The 24,579-nt window shown below is 49.1% G+C and overlaps 2 protein-coding genes and 2 non-coding genes across 5 annotated transcripts in view; 2 read left to right on the top strand and 2 right to left on the bottom strand.

Annotated features, from left to right (window-relative positions):
* Window positions 1-5,817, top strand: part of HYDIN (HYDIN axonemal central pair apparatus protein) — a 417,349-nt gene extending 411,532 nt beyond the window's left edge. The window contains exons 86-87 of the mRNA XM_029925166.1: window positions 2,566-2,790; window positions 4,312-5,817. Of these exons, the coding sequence (XP_029781026.1) occupies window positions 2,566-2,790; window positions 4,312-4,794 (708 nt within the window). The 3' untranslated portion in view covers window positions 4,795-5,817. The remainder of the gene's footprint in view (window positions 1-2,565; window positions 2,791-4,311) is intronic.
* A 4,857-nt stretch (window positions 5,818-10,674) lies between these two features.
* The window catches only part of VAC14 (VAC14 component of PIKFYVE complex), a 99,676-nt gene continuing 85,771 nt past the window's right edge, over window positions 10,675-24,579 (top strand). For both annotated transcript variants that reach the window (XM_029924552.1, XM_029924553.1), the window contains exons 1-3: window positions 10,675-11,058; window positions 23,389-23,539; window positions 23,855-24,022. In XM_029924552.1, the coding sequence (XP_029780412.1) occupies window positions 10,955-11,058; window positions 23,389-23,539; window positions 23,855-24,022 (423 nt within the window). In that variant the 5' untranslated portion in view covers window positions 10,675-10,954. The remainder of the gene's footprint in view (window positions 11,059-23,388; window positions 23,540-23,854; window positions 24,023-24,579) is intronic.
* TRNAG-GCC lies at window positions 20,352-20,422 on the bottom strand. Its single transcript has one exon. It is a non-coding gene; the product is annotated as a tRNA-Gly (tRNA).
* On the bottom strand, window positions 21,057-21,127 carry TRNAG-GCC. The gene has a single exon. It is a non-coding gene; the product is annotated as a tRNA-Gly (tRNA).

The raw sequence follows: 24,579 nt of genomic DNA, 5'->3' as shown, positions 1-24,579 counted from the left end.
TTTCTCCCGTTGCCCCCACGGCCTCCCCCTCTGGTAACCAGTACTTTGTTCTCTATAATTAAGAGTCTGTTTCTTGATTTCTCTCTCTCTTTTCCTTTGCTTTATTTTGTTTCTTAAATTCCACATATGTGTGAAATCCTACAGTATTCATCTTTCTCTGACTGACTTATTTTGCTTAGTGTTATACTCTCTAGATCCAACCACATCATTGGAAATGGCATGGTTCCACTCTTTTTTATGGCTGAGTAATATTCCATTGAGTGTGTGTGTGTGTATATATATACCACATCTTCTTTATCCATTCATCAATCAGTGGACACGTAGGTTGTTTTCATAATTCGGCTGTTGTACATAATGCTGCTATAAACATAGGGGTGCGTGTATCCTTTTGAATTAGCATTTTTGTTATTCTTTGGGTAAATATCCAGTAATGTGATTGTTGGATCATAGGATAGTTCTATTTTTAACTTTTTGTATATTGACTTTGTACTCAACCATCTTACATAATTCATTTATCAATAATGATAACTTCAGTTATAGATTCTTGAATTTTCTACATGTACAATCATATCATCTGTAAATAATTACAATTTTGTTTCTTCCATTAAATACTTCTTCGATTTCCTTTCCATGCCTTATAGGGCTATCTGTGACCTGAAGAACAACATTAACTAGAAAGGCAGTAGGAAGATTCCTTGTCTTATTCCTAATCTTGAAGGGAAAGCTTTCAAAGTTTCACCATTTATTATGTTTGTTAGGTTTCTTATAGATACCCTTTATCAGATTAAGGATGTCCTCTTCTATTCCTAGTTTGCTATGACTTTTTTTTTTAACACTATGAATGGATGTTGCATTTTATCAAATGCTTTTACTACATCTATCAAGATGTCCATATCATTGTTCTCCTTCTAATGTGTCAGTGTGGTAACTGATTGGTTTTTCTAATGTCAATCCAACTTTCATTCATGGAAGAAAACCAACTTTGTTATGTACCATTTTCTTCTTTATATATTGCTGGGTTCAGTTGGATAACATTTTTATGAGGCATGTTATATATATGTTCAGGGCAGAGACTGGCATTTAATTTTCTTTTCTCCTATTAGCCTTGTTGGATTTTGGTATCAGATTCATGCTAGGTGAGGTGGGTTCCCTCTTCTTCTCTTCTCTGGAAGAATTTGTGGAATACTAGATTGTCTAATAGAACTTACAAGTAAATCTTTATGATCCTGGAATTGTGTTAAGGGAAACCTGTTTTACTATTGATTAAATTTATTTAATGGCTATAGGACTATTTAAGTTTTTTTATCTACTTGAGTTTGTTTTTGTAAGTTATATTTTTTATACATTTGTCCATTTTCATCTAAATTTTTAAGTGTGGTAAAATCATCTAAATTTGTATACTATATCTTTTCCTATTAAACATCTATAGCAATTTTAATGATACCCTCTTCTTATTCTATTTTTCAATGAGAAGAACTAGTTCTTTTTAAAAAGAAACAATACCGGGGTGCCTGGGTGGCTCAGTCGATTGAGCGTCCAGCTTCGGCTCAGGTCATGATCTCGTGGTTCGTGGGTTTGAGCCCCACATTGGGCTCTGTGCTGACAGCTAGCTCAGAGCTGGAGCCTGTCTTCGGATTCTGTGTCTCCCTCTCTCTCTGACCCTCTCCTGCTTACACACACACACACACATACACACACATACACACACCCTCTCTCTCTCTCTCTCTCTCTCTCTCAAAATTAAATAAAAAACATTTAAAAGGAAACAATACCTACTCATGATAACAACAAAATTTTAACTATACAAGAGTATATGGAACAGAAAATGAAAGTCCTCAAATCCCATCTCCCTCATCTTAAGAAAACTACTGGTAACAACTGGATATATATCCTTGCTGTCTCTTTTCTATACCTGCATAGACATATTCTTCTCCACATAAATGAGCTTATGCTTTAAATAATCTATGGAACCTCCTACCTTTCACTTTCAGTACCATCAGCACCTTTCATGTTAGTGCTTATAGCTCTGCCTCTTCCGTTTCAGTGGCCACTGATGTGGATAAACGATCACATATTTAGCCAATTTCTTACTGCTAACTCATTTGAATTGTTTCCCTTACTTTGTTATTATAAGCAATACTCTTTGGTTCTTTTGTTTTGTCATGGGTGAAAATAGAAGAAGGAGAAAACCTTCCCCAATTGAAGGTAGAACCCAGGAAGCCATTCTGAGCTTGGCTGTGAGCAAAGAAGGAGCTGCTGACCTTCAGCCCTCTGGCCAGCAACACCCATCTCCATTGCCCTAATGCGCTTCTCAAGAGGGGACCAGTACCTCTTGGACTCAAGGAGATTCCACATGTATAAATAACTCTGGGGTGTTTCTAGGGAAAGCTAGAAGGGGTACAGGGAAGAAAAAGGGCTGGTTTGGATAGAGATTCCCTGGGCTCAAGATCAGTGTGAGCATTTTCTTGTGATGCACCATTTCTGCCACCAACGTGCTCTGAGGTCCCTGGGTAGCAAGGGACGGGTCAGACTCTCAGCATCACAGGAGGCTGTCTTCTCTTGCAGGGCACATTCTCGTTTGAATTCCAGCCCCTGAGAACTGGAGAAACCTTTGGGAGACTAACACTGCTAAACAGTGATTTGGGTTACTACCTGTATGAGCTCAATTTGAAGGCCACGCCAGCACTGCCTGAGAAACCCATCCACTTCCAAACTGTTCTTGGCAGCGGTCAGAGCATCTTTGCCAAGTTTACCAATTACACCCGGCAGAAGACAGAGTACTATTGCAGGGTGAGCAGCCACTGTCCCACACTCCACCCTTCCCTTGCCAGGAGTCTAAGCTTAAAAATAATAGGAGGAGGCCACACTGGGAGCAGAAATGTGAAATGCAGAGGGAGTCAGGTGCTTCCTCTAGCTCTGAAACTTCTAAGTAGAAATAAACGGTATCAGACCTGGGTTCTTCCTTACAGACTCTATCTTAACAAGGTAAAGTGGGGATGGGGGTGGGGGTTGCTTCACACAGTGCAGTGGTCACTGAAGGAGACAGTAGAGCTCAGTGGTCATGAGTAAAGGCTGTGAAACCCAACAGACTTGGATTTGAACCCTGGCTTCACCACTTACTCTTCGTATGAATAATTTACTAAAGCTCTCTAACCTTTTCTATAAATGGTAATAATACCCCAGCCTCAGAGGATTGCTATGAGGCTTTTAAAAGCTACATATAAAACCACTTTCATAGAGCCTGGCTCATAGTAAATGCTGTGTTTACTATTACCTCTTATATCAATTGGAATACAGGTTTAACTACTGAAATAACAACAAAGTAAAAGCTATTCCTCTCTCAAATAACAGCGTGAGCATGCGCACTTTGGGCTGGAATGGTAGCTCCATGACATCAGGCATCCAGACTCCTTACGCCCTGATGCCCTTCCCTGCTTTGATCCACAGGGACCAAGAGAGCTTCCCATGAGGCTGCATGCCAGCCAGCTACAAAGGGGAAAGGTGGGAGCTATGCATATCCTTTCCACTCACAGTCCCTTAAACAAAATTGCATAAGACCACACGTAGCAACAGGGGAGCTAGGAATGCACCCTTTGCCCTGGGTGACCATGTGCCAGTGTGCATCAGCGCATCCATGGCTGTTGTCAAGAGGCATAGGCTCTGCATCAATCATACCAGTCAGCAGAAGGTAGGTTACGCTGCAGTAACAAGCAGCCCCAACACCTCAGTGGCTTAAAACAACAAAGGTGTGTCCCTCATTTGTGCCATCTATCCAGTGAGGGTCTGCAGGGAACTGTTCGTCACAAGCCATTTGGGGATCCGGGCTAAACGGCAGCCACCAACTCAGATGTTTCCAGTCAGAGTGCCAGAGGGGTGAAAAGGACTTGCACTGGCAATTGAATGCCCTAGTGTGCAGGTAACACCTTTCACTTCTGCTCACAACTAATTGCCCAGAACTAGTCCCACCCATCCATGAGGAGCCAGACTGTTCAGTCTTTCATGTGTGTGGGAGAAAAGAAGAGCCAGATGGGGGAGGAGCAGCAGTGAATGCGACACCAGCGTAATCCACCTGTGTGTCTCTGGGCAGGTTAACATCTCTTGGCCTTGATTCCTTTGTAGTATAACAGGGATAATAATTAGTATACCTACTCTTCAAGGGAACTATAAGGGCACAACATTTTATGACCTGCCCAGCCTCACACTAAGGTAGGTAGCTTGATGTCTGAGAGGGGAGGGGCCGGGGAAGGGCCCGAGCGGCTGGTGTGCTCTTTGGAATCCCATGTGAACCAAAGGCATGTGTTCCTCTTTCAGACTGACTGTCAGGACTTCCACACGGAAAAGGTCATTACCGCAGCCCCAGGGGCTCAGGGAGGAAGCGAAGTCAGCGTGGAAGTCTATTTTGAGCCCAGCCACCTAGGTGAGACCAAGAGCACCCTGACGCTGTCATCGATTGCAGGTGGAGAATATATAATCCCCCTCTTCGGAGTGGCTCTGCCCCCCAAGCCTCAGGGTCCCTTCCTGATCCGGGCTGGATACAGCATAGTCATCCCCTTCAAGAACATCTTCTATCATGCGGTCACCTTCACCTTCATTGTGGAGAACCCAGCCTTCTCTGTTCGTGCCGTAGACTCTGTGCGACCCAAGAAGATCAATAATATCACAGTCTCTTTTGAAGGAAATCCATCTGGCAGCAAAACCCCCATTACCAGCAAGCTGATTGTGTCCTGTCCTCCCAGTGAAGGCAGCGAAACAGGCATTAAGTGGGTTTATTACCTGAAGGGGATCACCCCTTAGTGGTACGTAAGGTCAGTTGCATCATTGAAGAATCATTTCCTCCGCCTTAATATCTATGTACTATCCTTCCCCGGGGAAGCACAGAGAACATAGTCAAAAGTCTACAGGTACTGTTTTATCTCCTCATTCAATTATAGGGGCACTTATTTCCATATTATATTCATTCCAAATATATATGTGAAATATATATTCCATATTAAACATGGTAATTACAAATACTGTACTTTGTAAGGACAAGTCTCTGAATTTAGTTTCTAGTAGTATTCCCAAAGCTCATATAATAATCTCCATTTTTAATCAGATGACATGGATATGACATTCGTGACCCTCCATCATATAATACTTACCAGTGCATGACACTGGGGCATGACGGTTCCTTTTTAAAATCGAAAATGGCTTAAAGATCATATTTTGATATGATCTTTTATGCTGCTTTCACAGAAAAGCCAAATGAATCACCATTTTCAACACGATATCAGGTAACACTTGCACCATCATTGCAGGAACCCTGTTTCCGTCATATACAAGAACGTTCTCGCTGAGCCAGGTCCTGGGGAAACGCTGGGGCCCCAGCTCCCCGCTCCCATCCTCAGCTCTGTGCTAGCGTCAGCCTGTAGCACACGGAGTCTTCACCCTTCCGCACATCAGCCAGCTCTGGTCCACAGCCTTCCAGCCAGATTCTGACGGAATCTGCCTGGGAGGCATGTACAAGCTTGTTTGTACGGCAGAGTGAGAGCCAGGGCCGCAGATCACGTGCCCACCTGGCCGTCCGTGCCGCGATCGAGGCAGGAATCTCCCTCCAGGGGAGAAACACATCCCAGTTTGATATGTTTAAACTGCAGCCCTTTCGTATGCACAGAAAGGCTGAGGTCTAAGTCCGTGCCTTTCTTTAGAGGGAGAGCACTAGGGAGGAGTGAGACACCGGTCTCTGCCCAGCCTCTGGTCCTGGTCCTGCCGTGTGTACTAAGAGGACCACATACCTGTTGGCGCCACCTGATGAAATAAAGTTGACTGCAGACTGGCCATGGAGTGGTTCTGTTTCTGCCCCCCACCCCCACCGCAGGTCCTCCCCACTTCGTATCCCCTACAGCCTACCTGCAGGAGAGGGAGAAAGCATGAAAGGAGATGGCCCTTTGGGAATGAATAATCCAAAGAAGGCATCTGGAAAATGTTCCCTGGAGCAGCAGCAGCATCACCTAAAAATTCATTAAAAATGCCAATTCTCACGGCACACCCAGACCCGTAGAGTCACAAAGTCCAGGGGGGTGTGGCCCAGCTACCTGCTGTTTAACAAGCCCTTATTGCTTTTGGAGGTGTTGGGGGTTTTTTCTTAATGGAGGAAGACTCTTCTAATCCTTTTGTACCTCCCCACACCCCTCAGTCCAGTATCCCCTACACACAACTGAAGTACTCACAGGGCTACACATAACAGTGCATTTGTGAAACCGCCAAAGATGCTAATAGGCATAAAGACAAAAATGACAGATTCTCCAGATGGTTAAATGAGCAAAGAATGCACTAAGCAGTCATCTGAGAGGATGTGGAGACCGATGAGCATGTGCTATGACTAGCAAACACACAGAGTCTGATTAAGCCAGTGCTTTTCAAGTTTTAGTATGAAAATCACCCAGAGGGCTTGCTAACCCACAGGCCGCCTGGTCCCATTCTCAGAGGGTCTGATTTAGGAGTTTGGGGCAGGCTCAAGAACTTGCACTTCTGCCAGGTTCCCAGAGAGGCTGTTGCTGCTGGTCCGAGCACGCTGCCCAGCCCAGCTGCCTTGCACCAGCGAGCCTGGGAACACATTAGGACTGCAGGAGCTCGGGCTGCCCCACGCCTGCTGGATCAGAGTCTGCTTTTTAAGGCATCTCCAGGGAGTGATATGCACACTGCAGCTGAGAGAGGCTGCCTTGAAGGCAACTATGGAAGCTGAGCCTTTGTGGAACCCACAGCTCTGGTCCTCTCCATTAGGACCATAGAAACAAGTCTCACCAACTCTGCTTATTACCTATCCGATGAGACCCGCCTTCCCCAAAATGTCCATTCTCCCACCCACTCACCAGATGCGTAGCTGGGGTTGGGGAACAACTGGCCCTGCCACCACCTTCCTCAAGGGCCACCTTCTCAACAGCTTGAAACCTAGCACGATAGATGGTCTTAGAGAGAAGAAGAGATACAGCAAGCTGTGTGAAAGTCGGCTGCAACACCAGACGTGGGAGCACTGTGTGATGTACCTTGCGGACTCCTCCAGCTGTGAAGGTCAGCATTTCAATGTGTTCTGTGGAGCTGGAGGGCTCCCAGCCACCACCGCCAGGCACTGACTGCTAAGGAGACTGGCCACTTCCCAAGTGTCACCACCAGCAAAATGGCAGGGCACTTCCCCCTGCCTCAGCCCTGCCCCAGCTCTCCCCAAGCCACTGAGTCTGGAGCCCACGGCCTCATAGGCCTGGAGTGAGGAGGCAGGCCCTTCTACCTGGGGTCAAAGCCTAGCTCAGACGCTGCCCTGGCATGAACCTCCTCCTGGCATGATTCGACATGTGGTATATCTCTTCCCTTGAGGTTGTTCTCATGCTTCCTTGGCCTCAGAAATGCAATAACAAAATTGTTTCATTTTGGCCAATTTGGAATGGCGAAGTAGCTCAGCAGAGGGCTGGAGGAGAAGCTTGGTGAAAATGAGCGTTGCGACATAAGCTAGAGGGAGTTACCTTTGAAAGGATATGTTCTCAGCCAAGCAGACCAGGAGACATCTCATTGCTGGTGTTCAGAAACATGAGGTACACACAATTCCAGGGGCCGTTTTTTAAAGTTTATTTATTTATTTTGAGAGAGAGAACACAAGCAGGGAAGGGGCAGGGAAAGAGAGGGAGAGAATCCCAAACAGGCTCTGCACTGACAATGCCCAACACGGGCCTCAAACCCATGAACTGTGAGATCATGACCTGAGCTGAAATAGAGTTGGATGCTTAACCGACCGAGCTACCCAGGCACCTCTCCAGGGAGCATTTGCACAGAATACAACATAAAATGGGGCCCCTGACATTGATTAACACAGGGGTCCTGATGAGTGTGGCATCCTGGCTAACCACTTCTTTGGGGAAGACTTGATTTGGGTCAGGGGGTGACAATATTATGATGTCACGAGGGATTGCCAGGTACCACATATGGGATTCACCTTCAACATGTTACCCTGAAACTCCAGCAAAATTACATTGCTGTTGGAGAAACTACTTTGCACAGTTCTAAGATTTGGGTACAATTTCACACAGTGCCCACCAGCAGCCACTTGCTCCGATGTCTATGACTTATGCAATAACAATGAGGCATCACGTGGCTGCAGATGAGTTACTGCTGTGAACTGTGTGCAACTCGGTGTATCAATCATCCTCTAGTCTAGAAAGAGTCTGAACACAGCAGGCCTGGCCAGGGCTAGGCAGCAGGGTCAGGGAAGTAAGCATGCAGAGGAGGCAATGGTGGCCTTGGGCTTCATTCTCAACATGGCCACCAGTCCAGTAATGCATAAACAACCTTAGTTTGTTGGCATTTTCCAAGATAGCAGAGAAAAGAAACCACATTTTTCCCCCAGGAATTTCTGAACCAAAGGTAGGACAAAGCATTGGCTTGGACCTTGAGTAAAAAACTAGTTTCTTAGCAACCTAGTCCAGAACATGATTTCAGATGAAAAGAGTTCCTTCTAGTAAAAACATGACTGTTTCAATTATTAAAAACTGTATCTCATTATGACCCTTGGGAAATTCAGTTCACCTTTAAGAAAAAACCAAACCAAACAGCAAAAGAAAACAAATGAAATATCATATTAGATACGGGTCCAGTGGAAATGAATACACACTGGAGAAATAGATCCAAATCATTCCCCCCGATTTAATTTTCTTTCATTGACTTGCATCAACCATTATCAAAATCCTAAAGACATAAACTTTGCAAAGACATTTGGAATGTCCCTACCAGTGCTACTTGGTATCAAAGTAAGAGGAGGAAACTATTAAGCAAAACATTTTCTCTGGGTAGGAATCTAAATTTGGGGCAGTTTCAAATTGGTGGTGCACACACTGTCATTCGCCAGATTGTGTCAGCAAAGGTTTTAAAAGCTGTGAAAACCTTACCAGTACAGGAAAACACTTTATTCACAGATTTTTCTAGACAGACTTTTTCCATGACTTACTGGGTTTTGGGTTAGCTTTTGTATTTGTTTTTTTATGGCTGCATAACAAATTACCACAAATCTAGCAATTTAAAACAACACAAGTTTCTTATCTCACAGTGTCCATTAATTAACTGACCTGGGTTCTTGGCTCAGGGTCTCACTGCCTGCAATCACAGCTGCGTCTTTCTCTGGAAGCTCAACTAAGAAAAGATCCACTGCCAAGCTCCCTTGGTGTGTTGAAAAAATTCATTTTCTTGCAGCCCTATGACTGAAGTCTCCATTTTCTTAGCAACAGACAACCCTCAGGAGGCTACTCTTGACAATTTGAGACCATTCTAAGGTCTTTACCATGTAGCCCATCATAGTAACTGTTTTTACTGTGTATTCTCCAAGGCCAGCAGGAGAATCTCTCTGCTGCTTCAAATGTCTTCTACTTTTAAGGCCTTGTCTGACTAGGTTGGACCCACCACAAGATAACTCAAAGTCAACTGATTAGAGACCTTAACCACACCTACAGAATCCCTTCTGCTATATAACACAATTGTTAGAGTGACCGAATTGTATTTATAAGTCTTATTCACACTCAAAGGAAGGGGATTATCCAGGGTATGTGCCCAGAGGGGTGGGCATCTTGGGAGCCATATTGGAATTCTGCCTACTATATCCCCTCCATTGTGTCCCACAGATTATGACCTATGGCTTGAGGATAAGACTCTATTTTCACTTTGTTATCAGATTTCCATGAATATTTTCCACTCGTTAGAAAAAGTACCATCATGTGTTATTTTCATATTTAATCCTCTGGGCTCCACTGTGATCTAGCCCTTGTCCTAAAATCCCTGTCCACTATGGAAGCTTACAATGAGGAACTTTGTCTGATGCATCTCCCCATTAGCCACAATACCTGCATTAAGTGCTTTTTAAAATTTTACCACAAAGCTTCAATTCTGTTCCACCATTTAGTGTGACACTCAAAGCACTTGGAAGGGAGGCTTTACAGCAGATCCATCTGGAGATCTGCACTCAGATTTGGGTCTTCTGCTTCCTGTAACCTAGTCCTCAAAGTAGCTAAGCATGGTAAACATACTCGGAATTGAGTCCCAAATGGTAGGGTGAGAGCCACCGTTGGTGCCTGAGATTCTAGGTAATAGACAGTACTGTTGTTAATTGGGAATTTATTTTAATATGTTTTAGAAACATATAAAACTACTCACACAATGATCTTAGTACATAAGCAAGACTAAAGTAGGAATTTTTGAAAGTAAATTGGAGAAAAATACTTTTTTAATAATAGCACAAGTGTCTAGAATATGGCAAAAATCATGACAGTATGCCTCCAATTTGGGAAACATTGCCATATGCGAAACTGGTGACTAAATAGTAAATGAACTAGTGGATTCAGTAAGTATTTTTGTAAGTTATGCTGCATGAGTCAGGTTCCACGATCCCCTTCGTGCTCACAGACCTACACAAAAGCCCACCACGCTCCCAGCCGACCACGTGCGAGAACTTGAGTGCACGAGATACGCGTGCCACCAAACATCCCCAACCACCAGCGAGTGGTGGAGTGCGGAAGGCTGGAGTGAGGAGAGGAGGTGGAGCCGTGTGGGGGCGTGGACAACCCACCGACAGCCTGCGCGCGGAGGCGTGCGGAGGCGTGGCTGGCGAGGGGCGGGTCCTCGAGGCGGAAGGCGGAAGCGGTTACAGAATCACATGATCCGAATAACATGGCCGCTGCCCCTTGAGCACTGCCGGTGCCGGGCGGGAGCGGGTCGCGTGAGCCGTCGGGCGGCTGGGAGCAGGTGTGCGGGGGCGGGGTCCAGGCCCGGGTTCCGAGACAGCGCGCGGCGGTAGAGGTGGGCAGACAGGCGCGAGGCGGCGTGGTCCATGAGCCGGCGCCGGAGGCAGCGCGGAGCCGCAGACTTCCCCGGCCCCGGCGCCGCCCGGGCAGCCGCGGGCTGAGGAGTCGCGGGGCTCCGGGGAGCGCCCCGAGCTACCACCATGAACCCTGAGAAAGACTTCGCGCCGCTCACGCCCAACATCGTGCGCGCCCTCAATGACAAGCTCTATGAAAAGCGGAAGGTGGCAGCGCTGGAGATCGAGAAGTAAGAGCCGCGGGCACCCAGGGTTGGGCGTGGGGAGCAGAGCCAGGACACCGCCCTGGCTTTGCAGGGTTCTTGCTGCTCGGGGGAACCCCTCACGCCTTTCCAGCCAGTTTTAGGCCCTTAGGGCAGTGCAGGAGGTTAGGAGTCCCAGCTTTGCTTCTGACGGGCTGTAATGACTTGGGCCAAGTTCTTTAACCTCCGGGTGCCCCAAAGGGCTAACGTGCTAGTAAAGCGACAGCCAGTGTGTAGAGCTTAGCACAGTGCCTGGCACACGGCGCGTTTTCAGTATGGTCTCCATCCAAAACCAGCAAATGAAAGAGGGTCTTCTGTGGTGGGAGGGAAATGGGAAGCATGAGAATTTGCTAATGATGCCTCATTTCTCACCCAGCTTCTGACAAGTGAAAGAGACTGGTAGGTGACCAGCTGGAGAAATCAGATCCGAACATCAAAATCTCAAGGCTCAGAGGGATGTTTATTTTCTCTCTGACATATCACCCTTCCCTGCGAGTGGAAGTAGGAATAATTTGACCTACCTTGTTTCCACAGTCTCATTACATGTATGTGTAACCATGACCAGCCATGACCTGAGATTTTGTTTTATTTTGCAAAGTACAAAACAAGGCGTTCAGCTGGGAATGTTTTAAGATTTTCTGCTATTGTTTAACATTTGTAATTTCCCCCCCAAATTATGAATAAAGGCAGGTGGATGGGTGATTTCAGGAGAGTGGAAAGAAGCAGGCCCTGACACTGGAAGAACACCAAGCTGAGAGTCAGGACATGTGGACTGTAGTCCTACCTGTGCCCTGTCTAGTAGAGTAGCCACTGGCCATGCATGGCTATTTGCGTGTAAATTATTAAAGATAAAGTAAAAAATTACAAATCCAGCTTCTCAGTCATGCTACCCATATTTCAGATGTTCAGTAGTCACATGTGGTTGTTGGTTGCCATAATGGACAGTACAGGTCTTAGAACATTCCCATCATTGCAGAATGTTGGACATCTCCAGTCTTAGTCCACGGTAGGACACTCATTCTTCGACGTTAGGGAATTTCTTAACTCAGGGTTTCATAACCTCAACACTATTGACATTTTGGGACAGATAATTCTTGGTTGTGGTGGGCTGTCCTGTGCATTGTAGGATTTTTAGCAGTGTCTCTGGTCTCTACTACCCACTAGATACCGGTAGCAATCCATGAGCTCTACCAACCAAAGATGTCCCCAGGTGGTGTCTCCAGATGTCATGGAGGAGGGCAGAATCACCCCAGTTGAGAACCACTGCCTTAACGGCTTTGGGTTTTCCTTTCCTCATCAAGTAATGGACTTGGACTTACTTGAGGACTCTCCCATTCAGCACTAACATTCAGTATTTCCAAAACCAACTAGTTTCATCTCTCATAAAGCACCACTTTCTTGATCTTTTTCCAAACTGCTGCTTGTTTATGCTCCAGTTCTCACTAATGCTAGCAAGTCTGAATGATGCGTCTCCCTAAACTGAGTAGGAGACTCAGAGCTGATGTATAGATGTGGCTCCATGTCCACAGGTTTTATTGGCTTTGAAGGTACCTTTTGTCCAGCGCACAGTCTGCTTCTCAGGAAAGTCTGATTTTTACCGTAGCTTGAGTGTCTGATGCGTCCTTGAATAGAGGTATTCATCTCACCATCACTGTTGCCTCCAGCACAGCCGCTGTGAGCACTCCCACGCTGTTCCTTAAGGCTTTTGTCATTAATGGGTTTCTTGTTTTTATTCAACTTTGCCCTTGATTGTGGAATTCAGAGAAACCTCCTGGCTTTAATTGGACTATGGACTCCTGAAGAGTGGTGACCCTGTTTTATTTATCTTCAGCCCTTGGTACAGCACTTGACAGTTGGTGTCTGAGTGAATGGCCATACATTTTTGGTGGGGAAATAACATTGCAGTCTGAGGACTTTGCTACCCGAAAGTGTAGTCCACAGACTAGCGGCATCAGGATCATCTGGGAGCTTGTTAGAAAGGGATTCTCTAGCCTCACCCCAGACCCTTGGATCCAAATGTGCGTTTTAATAAGATCCCTGGGTGATTTTTGTACACATTAAAGTCTGAGAGCGCTGGTGTAAAAGGTTCTTCAGTCTGTTTCTAGCCTTTTTCAGCCATATGTGGAATGAGGAATGCCTGGGTTGATATTTTCCGCTGAATATATGTATCACAAGTTGCTTAGGGACAGATAGTGACTGACTTATCTGTGCTTCACCAAAGAGCTTTCTGGTGTCTCTGTTTATAAAGACACTAATTCTGTTGGATCAGGACCACACCTTTATGATCTCATTTAGCCTTAGAGACCCTGTCTTCGAATACAGTCACAGAGAGGCTTAGGGCCTTTGATGAGGATACAAGTCCATCTACAACAGTGATCATTTAAAAAAAAAAAAAGCGATCACGTGTCAAGTGCTGTCTGCCATTTGAGGCGAAGAGGATAGTAAAGCTTCCCTTTGTGTGGTCATTGCACATATTTGAGCTCTTTATTTTGCATGGCTGCAAAATTTGAGTGAGGTAGTGGCATTTCACAGATGAGGAAGGAGAAGCTCCTTGAGGTTAAAGACTCTTCCCAAAGTTTCACAGCTAGACCCTGGATTTAAAAAAACAAACAAAAACAAAAAAAGAAAGTAAACAAGTTCATCGGCCTCAAAGGCTTCCCCACTACAGTGAACAGTTTCCCTATCCAGAATTCCGTGCTTGAGCATCTCCATGGTGGTTTGACCTGCGACTTTTCCAGTGCCATCCGCTCAGTTGGACAGAGCCAGTACCGCATACGATTTTCCAGTGAGGGATTAAAATTCATAGTAAGAGGAGAGTGTTTTTACTTCAGGACAGGCCTCTCAAACACTAAAAACGCAGAGATGGATGCTTGGCTCAGTGAAGAATCTTGGGACTGTGGAATCTCAAGAGTAGGCTGGGTTGAGAGACCCAAGATCTGATCGCTAAATGTGTGACCTGCTATGCACAGTCCTGGAGAGCTTTTGTCCCCTCAGCCTCACACCAACGTGTCCACACAGGTTTCTAAAGGACAGAGCACTTAGGCTAAGATTTTAGAATGGAATACTTTGGGTTTGGTGGGCTCTCAGTGAATAATTTCAGGGGACATAGGTACTGATCGGTCCTGATGAAAAGGTTGGTAAGACCCCAGGCTCTGCTCTCCAGGAGAGCGTAGTGTGGGGGAGAAATGCCGGAAGGCACTCTGATCACTGCAGTGGACGCTCACGCTGCCGGGGTGCCGTGCCCCGCACTGGTGGCAGGGCCCTTTCGCTGTGGGCTGGGAGAGACAGTGCCCTTCGTGGTAACCAGGGATGGGCTCAGTGTCAAGTCTCTAGGGTTCCTGAACTTTGAGTTCCAAAAGCCAGCAAATGTAGGTGCCCAGGCCATGCCCCCTGAGGACACCAGAGCCTGAGGGAGGGCTTGTGGGATCAGAGCTCCGAATAATGTGTCCTGTGCCTGCTGGGGAGGGGGCAGGGATCGCTGGCGCTCTGTGATCAGATACGGGTTAACTGTTGAGTCTGACCTGGCTCTCGCGCCCGCCACCCCTGTGATGAGCTACTGTTTATCACCGGTGGCTCAATGCAAGTGTGGGTCACAATTCCAGCCGGGTCTGCTCTCCTTTGGCAGTGGAGGCCTCCACAGTGTGCTTCATCGAAGGGTTGCAGACCGGCAACCATTGGCCATGTCCTGCTGGTGGAGCTGTTTGGTTTGGCCTGAATGTAAAGTAATTAAAAAAATTTTTTTTAATGTTTTGTTTATTTTTGAGAGAGAGAGAAAGACAGAATGCAAGAAGGGGAGGGACAGAGAAAGGGAGACACAGAATCTGAAGCAGGCTCCAGGCTCTGAGCTGTCAGCCTAGAGTCCCAACACAGGGCTCAAACCCACGAACCATGAGATCATGACCTGAGCCAAAGTCGGACGCTCAACCAACTGAGCCACCCAGGCGCCCCTGCAAGGTGTTTTAAATTGAGAAATTTCACAGTGAAGTTTGGGCTTGTGGCTTCCAGGGAATTGGAAGTGTGTCTCTGTGGGGCCCACAATCCCACACAGCAGATAAGGGGGACCTAGCGGTCTCCCCTGGGCCAGGACATGGGCTCCCCAGTTTGCCTCGTGTATTGGCAAGTTCCCAACAGACTTCCCCTCCTTGTCCTTCTCCCCTGTATCCCCTGCTTGGCACCTGTAAGCATTTGAGTTTGTGACCTCTGGTTTATTTCCTCTGTGCCTCAGTTTCCTTGTCTTAAACACAAATGTACCTTGAAAAGTGAAAAGGAGCCAGCCATGCGTTTTGTTTATTTGAGAAATTTGTTTCAGTGAAATATCTCAACTAGGCAAATTCATAGAAAGTGGATCAGGGCTTGGGGAAGGAGCTTTGGGGAACATGGGGAGTGACTGCTAAGCGGTACACTGAATTATACACATTAAAAGAGTGAATTTATGGGACACCTTGATGGCTCGTCAGTTAAGCATGTGACTCTTGATTTCGGCTAAAGTCATGATCTCACAGTTCATGGAATCAAGCCCTGCGTAAGGCTCATGCATACATGCTCTCTCTCTCAAAATAAGTAAATAAAAACATTTTTAAGTGAATTTATGACATGTGAATTATATCAGTTTTAAAAAATAAAACTGCCTGTAGTGTGCTCTTGCAGTGTGAAGGGAGCAGCCATTAAATGGTCACAGTTATTGTCACCTGAGATTCGGCCGCCTGGTGTCTTGGGCTTGTTTCTACTTTTACAGTTTGTCCACTGATTCCCTCCAGTGGACACTCAGTGTATCTGGTCAGTTAACTCTGAGGCCTTTTCAGAAAGTCTTTGGGCCTTCCTCAGAGGCAAACATTCCACTTTTCTCGTTCAGTTACTGGAAACTAGTGAGCCAGTGGAAACCAAGTTACTTAAATACGCAGCAAAGCAGATGGAGATTTTTACCCAGATTATCTTTGGGAAGCTGCTGCCTGGGTGTACTGTCTGAATACAGTGCATGCTGTAGAGAAGGCGGCGGATGGGCGCAGGCGCCAGGACAGGAAAAGGCTGGCAGCCCCAGGGCCAGGCAGAAAGCTTGACGATGCAGAAATGAGCACGATTCTGGATTTATCTACCAGTCCTCTTTGGAGCCAGGACCATAGCAGGCTCCCAGTGAGCTAGCAGTGAATGAACATGATCTCACGTGGTGTGTGTAAGATCAGTTTGTCTCTCTGATTCTGACTTTGCACTGAGGCTGCTGTGTGAGCATGTGCTGCCTAGGGCATGTGACATTCCTTGTCTTAGTTTTTCTCTAGAAATACTGTAAAGTCATTGAGATTAGTAGCCCCACCTTACAGCCAAGAATGTCTCTTGTGAAGACAGAAATATGAGTGCAGTGGCTAAACCCTCTGCCACCTCCTGGCTGGGACATTTGGACATCACCAAATCAGAGAGGGGCTGGGATTCGATGAAATAAGAAATGTCAAGGAGCGTTCAATCAGTTGAGCATCCAACTCTTGATTTCAGCTCAGGCCATAATCTCACGATTCATGGGATTGAGCTCTGCATCAGGCTCTGCTGTCAGCTCGGAGCCTGCTTGGGATTCTCTCTGTCTGTCCCTCCCCTGCTCGTGCTCTCTCTCACTTTCTCTCTCAAGATAAAAATAAAAATTTTTAAATGTTGGGGCACCTGGATGGCTCAGACAGTTAAGCTTCAGACTTCAGTGCAGGTCATGATCCCATGGCTCGTGAGTTCACGCCCCTCAATGGACAGCTCAGAGCCTGGAGCCTGCTTTGGATTCTGTGTCTCCCTCTCTCTGCCCCCTCCCACTTGTGTTTGGTCTTTTTCTCTCAAAAATAAATAAACATTTAAAAAGTGCTTTTAATGTCAAGTGCCTGGCACCCACTAAGCATCCAACAAGTGGTAGCTGTGATATTTGAGGAGGGGGAGAAAGTTTGAATCAGACAATGCATGTAAAGTATCCAGTATTTATCACCTAGCATATAGTAAGTGCTCAGCAAATAGTTACTGATGTACCTTCATGGCGTAAGACCAGCTGTGGAGATTTTTAGAGCACAGCAAATGTGCACGTCCTCCGTACCCCCCACGGGTGGGGGAGAACTGCTTCAGGGGTGTCTGAACACCGAACAGGATGGGGAAATATGTGGAGAAAGCTGCATGTCGCTTGGGGGCCTCGGTTCTCCGCAAGGGAAGCCCGCTCCGTAACTGGGTGTGTTCACTTTGCAGCCGAGGGGCTTTGAGAAGATGGGCGAGAGGAGCTGGTGTTCAGTTGAAAGGGCGTTGCTTTGAGGTGCGTCGCGGGTTCAGATCCTCCGGTCCCCTGCGGCCCTGGGCAGGGGACTAGGTCTCCCTGAGGCTCTGTTTCAAATCACTGCGGAAGTAACTGAAATACTCAGCGTGGAGCGTGTGCCTGGGAAAGGGGTCGGTCACCAGCCCTCTGTGGCCTGTGATTGTCCCTGCGCCGTGTCACAGAGGCCAGGGGGTTCAGTGAGGGGCTGTGGTTGTACTGCTGAGACGGTGTCTCTTTCGCCTGACGGCAGTTCCCAGTGTATCCTCCCCTGTCTGGGGCTCCTTCTCTCAAGGACGGCGTAGTTGGCGTGGCACTTCGCACTTGCGGGGACCACGTCACGAGCTTGGAGTGGCCTAGTTGGGTTTGTGTCTCTGGGGAAGGAGTGTACTGCCATCCGGCGACGCCACTGACCACGAGAAGAGAGGCAGTAGCCTCTAGAGGACCCTTCACCAGCCTGGGTTTGTAACTGTTTTTAGAGGGAGCCAGGCAGGAGCAGACCCCTCTTCTCTGGCACATAGAAGAGTAATGCCTGTGACCTTTACGTCAGTGAGGGTCCCAGCGATTTGTGATCGTGAGAGTTTCTGGGCCAAGTATTAACTTCAAAACTAGTGCAGCTTCAGATCCCAGCCTGTGGCTTGCAGCCTGTGGATGAAAGATGAAACGATGTGTCTTTTGAAGAGAGACTAGGCCTGAAACCGGGAGCGCCTACCCTGGAGTTTAAACTCCACTTACTCTGCCTTCCTTTGTAAGTTGCTTTTCTCCTGACACAGCCCTGTGAAATGGAGAGGCAAGTCCTGTTGACTGGGCCTATTTTGGAGCACCTCGATTAGGGCATGCCTTCACCCCTTGGTCGGTGGCCCTCAGAGCACACCGTGGCTTCTGCATCCTCCCCCACCATAGTCCCGGCAACATGGTGGGTTGGGTGCATTCACAGTGTGCACTCGGGGATCCCGGTAATGGTGCCCTTTCTCCTCCTGACTTGAATCATGACGCTCAGGGCTTAGGACCACCAAGATATGGTAGCCGCTGAGCCAGCAGGTTAGGACTAGAATAGGAGACTCCTCCGTGTCACCCGTACAGCAGCGTGGGGCTCCTACAACTGTGCCGGCTGTTTCCCACGCGCCGCCAGCAGAGCGCTGGACTCGGACAGGGCTGGCGCTCTGTCCTTACAGACTTACCAGGGAGCTGTAGAGATAGAGATGCACACGTGAGGAGTCCATGACCTTCGCCAGTGTGTTGCTGGGAACAGAACGAGAGGGTCCCTGAGTCAGTCCTTCAGTATTCAGAGGAGGAGTGATCACTTTCCTGGGATGGTCGGGACAAGCAGGGGGTGGATTTGAGCCAGACGGTGAAGGCCGGGTAGGATGCGGAGCAGGAGCTTTCCTGGACAGGGAGGTACACGGGGGTGTCCCGGGGTGGAGTGAGCAGGGCCCAGGTTTACAGTGTGAAGGTGGGTCTGGCTAGAGTGGACAGCTCCGCTGGGCAGCGGGCAGTGAGCCGAGAGAGGCCAGCCTGGTCCTGTTGTGCTTGCCCTGAGCGCCAGGTAAGGAGGGCAGACTCGACTAGTCAGACCACTCTTCCTGCTGTGGCCCTAGGGGTTGACCCGCAGGACCAGGCCAGGTGCCCGCCAAGCTGATGGTGCTAGTGAGCGGGTGTTCTCGTGGCTTTCTCTCCAGGGGGGATCCATTGTTACCCTGTTTCCCTGGACATGCCCCTAAGTGTGTGGGGTTCTGGGGCCTCAAGACTTACATGGGCCGTCATTCTCGCAGTGGCCTGGGACGTGTTGAGCCCTGGAAGGGTTCAGGGTGGGGACGTCTTCTCCCTGGTGTTGAGCGAATGAGAGAGGTGCTCCTGGGCCGCGCAGTCAGAGGGAGTGTTAAATACGAACATCCTGCTTGCGCATCTCCTGCCTTTGGGAGACCCTGGTGCTCATACGTCCTGACACCCCAACATTAAAGCCCCATGCCTCGCACCCTTGCCATTCTGTCTCTGTAAGCCTTCAGATTCTTCAGAGCTCCCTAATGCCTTTCAAACCCTTACCACCCACCACTGCAGGTTACCCCCACCTTCTGCGGCTCCTACCGCCACCAGAATTAAATGCCAGTTCCTTTGCCATGCACGTGACTGGGAGCAGCCTCTCTGGCCCTGTCACCCACCTCTCCTCTACATGTGTCCTTCACTCTGCCAAACCAAACGCCTCGCACCTTCCTCTGAGCCAGTGTTCACGCTATTCCCTCTGTCTGGGCTGCCTGGTCCCAAAGAGTTCCAGCAAGAACACTGCTCATCCTTCAGAGCCCCCCTCATGCTGCCCCTCGCGAAGCCGTGCCTCATCCCTCCCCACCAGATGCCAGGCGTGCTCTCTCTTGCCTTCCCACCTCGCCTCACGAGCTTCTCACCAGATCATTTTGCCTCTGCTTTGCATGCAAGTCCTGTGTGTGGTCTTATTTCCTGTGCAGCAGGGAGCCCCTCATGGCAGGGAATGGGTCCCCTGTGCTGGCTCCAGCATAGGGAAGAATGGCCTCTCCCCCTTTCCAGGTGTTCAGGGACCATTAGTGACCCTGGAACAAGCAGACAGGCGAGGCCATGGTTCCAGGATGGCGGTGCCACTGGCCCAGCCGGATCTTCTGCAGGCGCCCTGCTGAAGTGTCACGGATGTGCCTGCTCCCCTCCGCATGCTGCCCTGACTTGTCCTGAGCAGAAACGGGGCCTGGCTTCCTCAGGAGTGTGGTCGGCAGCCAAAGTCCCCCTGCAGGCTCTGGGCAGGAGCAGGAGGCACAGTGGCTTCCAGTGGCTCTGGTGACCCACACACCCTGGACTCAAGAACAGGGAGACACAGGTTCTAGATGTTTGTGGAATTCAAGAAACTGAGTATTTTTTGCCAAATCTATTTAAAACTCAGGCTAGCAACAAGTCATTCTCAGTTGTCAGACTGTAGTCACATATTCTTCAGGCAGTGTGAAATCCCAAAGCCAATCTTCTAGGGTTAAAAAAAAAACAACAAAACCTTGTTGTTTGCATTGGCCGGGAATCGAACCCGGGCCTCCCGCGTGGCAGGCGAGAATTCTACCACTGAACCACCAATGCTCCAGCTGTGAGCAGCTGTGTGAGCCCCTCCCTTTAACCCCGGCCCTGTGCCTCCTTGTAGATCTGCTGATTCACAGAAAATAAGGCTGGGCTCTGATGCTGCCACATCAGCACAGCAGCAAGGACAGAAAGCACAGGCTCCAGAGCTGAAGGAAAGAGGCAGAGGCATGCGTGTGCGTGTGTGCATGTGTGCTTGTGTGAGCTGAAGGAGAGACAGGGAAGTTGCTTTGCCTTCAGATCTCCTGAGAGAAACTAGAGCTCGAGTCCCTCCTTATAGCAAAAAGTTTTTGGAGGCTTTGGGTGACTTTCTGCCTGTTGGATGTATGCGTTCCCCCATTCCATGTTCACTGTGTGCTGAGCTGCCACAGTTCTCGGGTTTCACCCCAGCTTCCTGCTGGAGACTGGCCTAGTCTGAGTCCCTCACTGGTGCAGGATGTGAAGGCCTCCGTCCCACAGCCAGCAGTGCCTCCCTGGAGAGCCCAGCTGCCACTCCTGGGCTCACTGAACCGGGAAGGGAGGTCAGATTCACAGCACCCTGGGCTGCTGCAGGCCCGCGTGTTTGAGGAGACTGGCTCCTCCAGCAGGATCTCTGTGTGAGGAGAGGCCGGCCAGGAAAAGGCAAAAAGAACAGCCCTGCATTGGCCGGGAATCGAACCCGGGCCTCCCGCGTGGCAGGCGAGAATTCTACCACTGAACCACCAATGCTCCAGCTGTTCTCTGACACATCTGCAGGGCTTTTCTCAAGTGGCTGTGTCTGTGATGCTCCCAGGAGCTCTGGCCCATCCCGGCGCCTCACCTGGCCAGTTTGTCCAGTTTGGGAAGGCAGACAGATTTATGGAGAACCATCCTTGCTGGACCTTACTAGACTGCTTTGGAAGCGAGGGAGCCTACGGAGCTGCCATTGAGGTTACACCTGAGGCCCTGGGTGCGTCCACAACTCTCAGCTCCCTAGGGTGCGCTTGGTGGGATCTCACCCTGTAAAGATCAAAGAAAGAGGCACCTACCTCACAGGTCGTTTATACACCGCCTTCCCAAAATACCCGTCCCTGCTCCCACATCCATCAGCTTGAGAGCCAAGCCTGTTTTGTTCACCTCTGTGCACACAGAGCCTGGCACATACGACTTGCTGTATTAAATCTTCGTCAAATTGCATCAACCCCTCATCGACCAACCTTTTCGTAGGAGAGGTCTTTGCCTCATGGGGCTGCACGTTTATTTTTCAACAGGTCTAATCACTGGCAGGTTCTGGACATGGAGCTGGAACCACCTAGACTAATTGATACCTTTTGGACTTGACTGTCCTTAGTCTTCCAGCCAACTTGAGACCCCCATTTATGTGGCAGGGGAGCAGTGGGTGCCATGATGGACACAGCAGTTAGTGCATCAGGCAGCTGCTTCAAAAAGTCCATACCATGTAGACAGTTCAGTCCTTGGCTGCTACACTGGCGGCCATCCCTCACACTTAGATGGTGGGATGGTCTCCATCTCACAGCTTCTCGAGACATCCTCTTCAAGCCCCGTACGAAGATTCTCTGTTACCCATGCTGCAGGATCCATTCTCCCTAATCTGAGATGGCTGGAGTGGCCATAGCCAGCCATCCTGGTAGATCCCTTACTGCTGCTCTGTTCTCTGGGGCCCCAGACAAGCTTGCTTGATTCCCTCTCCTCGCCTCGGCTCATTCATCTCCTCCTGCCCGGAACATCTCTGTCTCCTCTCTCCCTGCCTCCTTCAAGGTCTGGCTGAAATCCCACTTGTGGAAAGACTTGCTGACACCCAGGCCATAGCTTCATCAGTTACCTGGGGAGCTGGTTATCGGTTCTCTGAGGCTGGTCCCTCATGGGACCGTCCTCCCTCTGCTGTCCTCTTCTCCAGGCAGGACCTGCCATGGATCATCTGCCAGGGGTACCATAGGTGCTCCTTCCCACAGAAGGGGCCTCCCTCACAGCTCCCTTCTCCCTCTTAGCCTCACCCCCTAGTTGGGAGACCTTGGACGCAGACCTGCCTTCCATGCCTCCTGTGTTACATGGGTTCCTGGTGCTCTTCTGTCTGATGTAAAACAGCCCATCCCTGCTCCTTCCATGTCTCAGGCCCTCCTTCCTGACCCTGACAGCTGTGATGTTCCACGGGGATTTCCTCAGTCTTCTGTCAAACCAGCCCCCACGGCCCAGCCTCCCCAGGCTGCCACCACAGATACCTAAATAAAACATCGACCTGGAAAAAATAGTAAATAAATAAAACATAGGTCATTCCATTGCTGCTGACTGTCACCTTGACAGTTGTCTTCCTTCCATAGGCCAGACTCCTCCTCCTCCTCCAAATCCTCTGTGTCTTTCCAGAGCCCTCTGCCTCTGGCCAGTCTCTTCCCTGGGCCTGAGATGCCTTGCCATTTACCTGGAAAGTGCCTGTAGGTGTTTTTAAGATCTGACCCAAATGCCATTCAGCCCAAGGTGTTTTTCTGGCTTCCGTGGTATCACTTGCACCACGTTGCTACAACTAGTTGTTTGCATGTGGACCTTGCCCATTGCTCTTAGACCCAATTCAGCACTATCCATGGAAATGACACTGACACAGAGAACCTTTTGGGTACAGAAATGGAGGGCTGAGCAAGCACTGAATAGGTAGATGGTTGACTAACTGACCATGTTACAATTTTTGGTCGCCAACAAGATGTTCCCTTTCATTCTCTCAGAGTCCCCCGATTCCCACGAGTGAGGTGGCTCGCCGTTCCTCATTCTGTTGTACTCAGAGAGAAACTGCGGCCCAGAGTAGGGAAACAACCAGGAGCCAGCCAGCGCCGTCCGGTCGGCAGGAGAGCTGGGAAGCGTCCACACTGAGCTGCATGACTTCTGATTCCTCTTTCTAAACAGGTCATCTCATCTCCCTTCTGCAGCCCCGACCCCCGGAGCCAGCAGCCGGGGGAGCCTGACTCCACTGCTCATGCAGCCCCTCTCTCCTCTTTCTCCAGGCTGGTCCGGGAGTTCGTGGCCCAGAACAACACTGTGCAAATCAAGCATGTGATCCAGACCCTGTCTCAGGAGTTTGCCCTGTCTCAGCACCCCCACAGCCGGAAAGGGGGCCTCATCGGCCTGGCTGCCTGCTCTATTGCACTGGGCAAGGTAGGCCTTTCTCCCTGGGGGCCAGACACGGCAGCAATGGCCTTCACTGTCACCCCCAAGACCCAGCAGGGTGCTGCAGACTTCTGCTTTAGTCCCATTCTCTGCACACCTAAGACCAGCACAGCTGGCTTTGCAGCCTTGCACCCTCCTTCCGTGGCATGGCTCCTAGCCTGGGAGGTCGAGTCGCAAAGGCTCTGTAAGGCCAGCCCTCACACAAAGGCCTCAGCATCTCCGGGGGTGCTGCGGTGTCAGCTGGGTGCTGGTGGCCCACATCCTGACCCATCTTGAGCTGGTTCTCCTCCTGCCCCATTGCAGGACTCGGGGTTGTACCTAAAGGAGCTGATTGAGCCGGTGCTCACCTGCTTCAATGACGCGGACAGCAGGCTGCGCTACTATGCATGCGAGGCCCTGTACAACATCGTCAAGGTGGCCCGCGGCGCCGTGCTGCCCCACTTCAACGTGCTCTTCGATGGGCTCAGCAAGGTGAGCGCCCCCCACTCCAGCCAGGCTGAGCCCACCCCATCCGCTCACATGACCTTTGGGGCCTTGAGTGCTTGGGTCCCTTTACCCAGATGCGGGAAGAGCATGTAGACCCGGGGCTGCTGGGGCCACTTGTCTGTTCAGTCTAGTAATAATTTTGTTATTTTTTTTAATGTTTTTAATTTATTTTTGAGAGACAGAGAGAGACAGCATGGGCAGGGGAGGGTCAGAGAGAGAGGGAAACACAGAATCTGAAACAGGCTCCAGGCTCTGAGCTAACTGTCAGCACAGAGCCCGACGTGGAGCTTGAACCCACGAACCATGAGTGAGATCATGACCTGAGCCGAAGCCGGACGCTTAACCAACTGAGACACCCAGGCACCCCATGGTCTAGTAGTAATTTAATGGGCTTGTATTTACGTTTGATTTTTTTTTTCCATTTCTCTATTAATTGATTTTTACTGCATCTTACGAAAGTGTCAGTCCACCATGGAGTGGAAGGAAAAAAACAGTTTGAAAAGCCCTCACCGTCTCTACAGAAGGTGGAGATGGTGAATCCA

Source organism: Suricata suricatta, chromosome 16 (genome assembly GCF_006229205.1).
Source record: "Suricata suricatta isolate VVHF042 chromosome 16, meerkat_22Aug2017_6uvM2_HiC, whole genome shotgun sequence".
Taxonomy (NCBI): domain Eukaryota; kingdom Metazoa; phylum Chordata; class Mammalia; order Carnivora; family Herpestidae; genus Suricata; species Suricata suricatta.
This window is presented reverse-complemented; position numbering and strand designations above follow the sequence as displayed.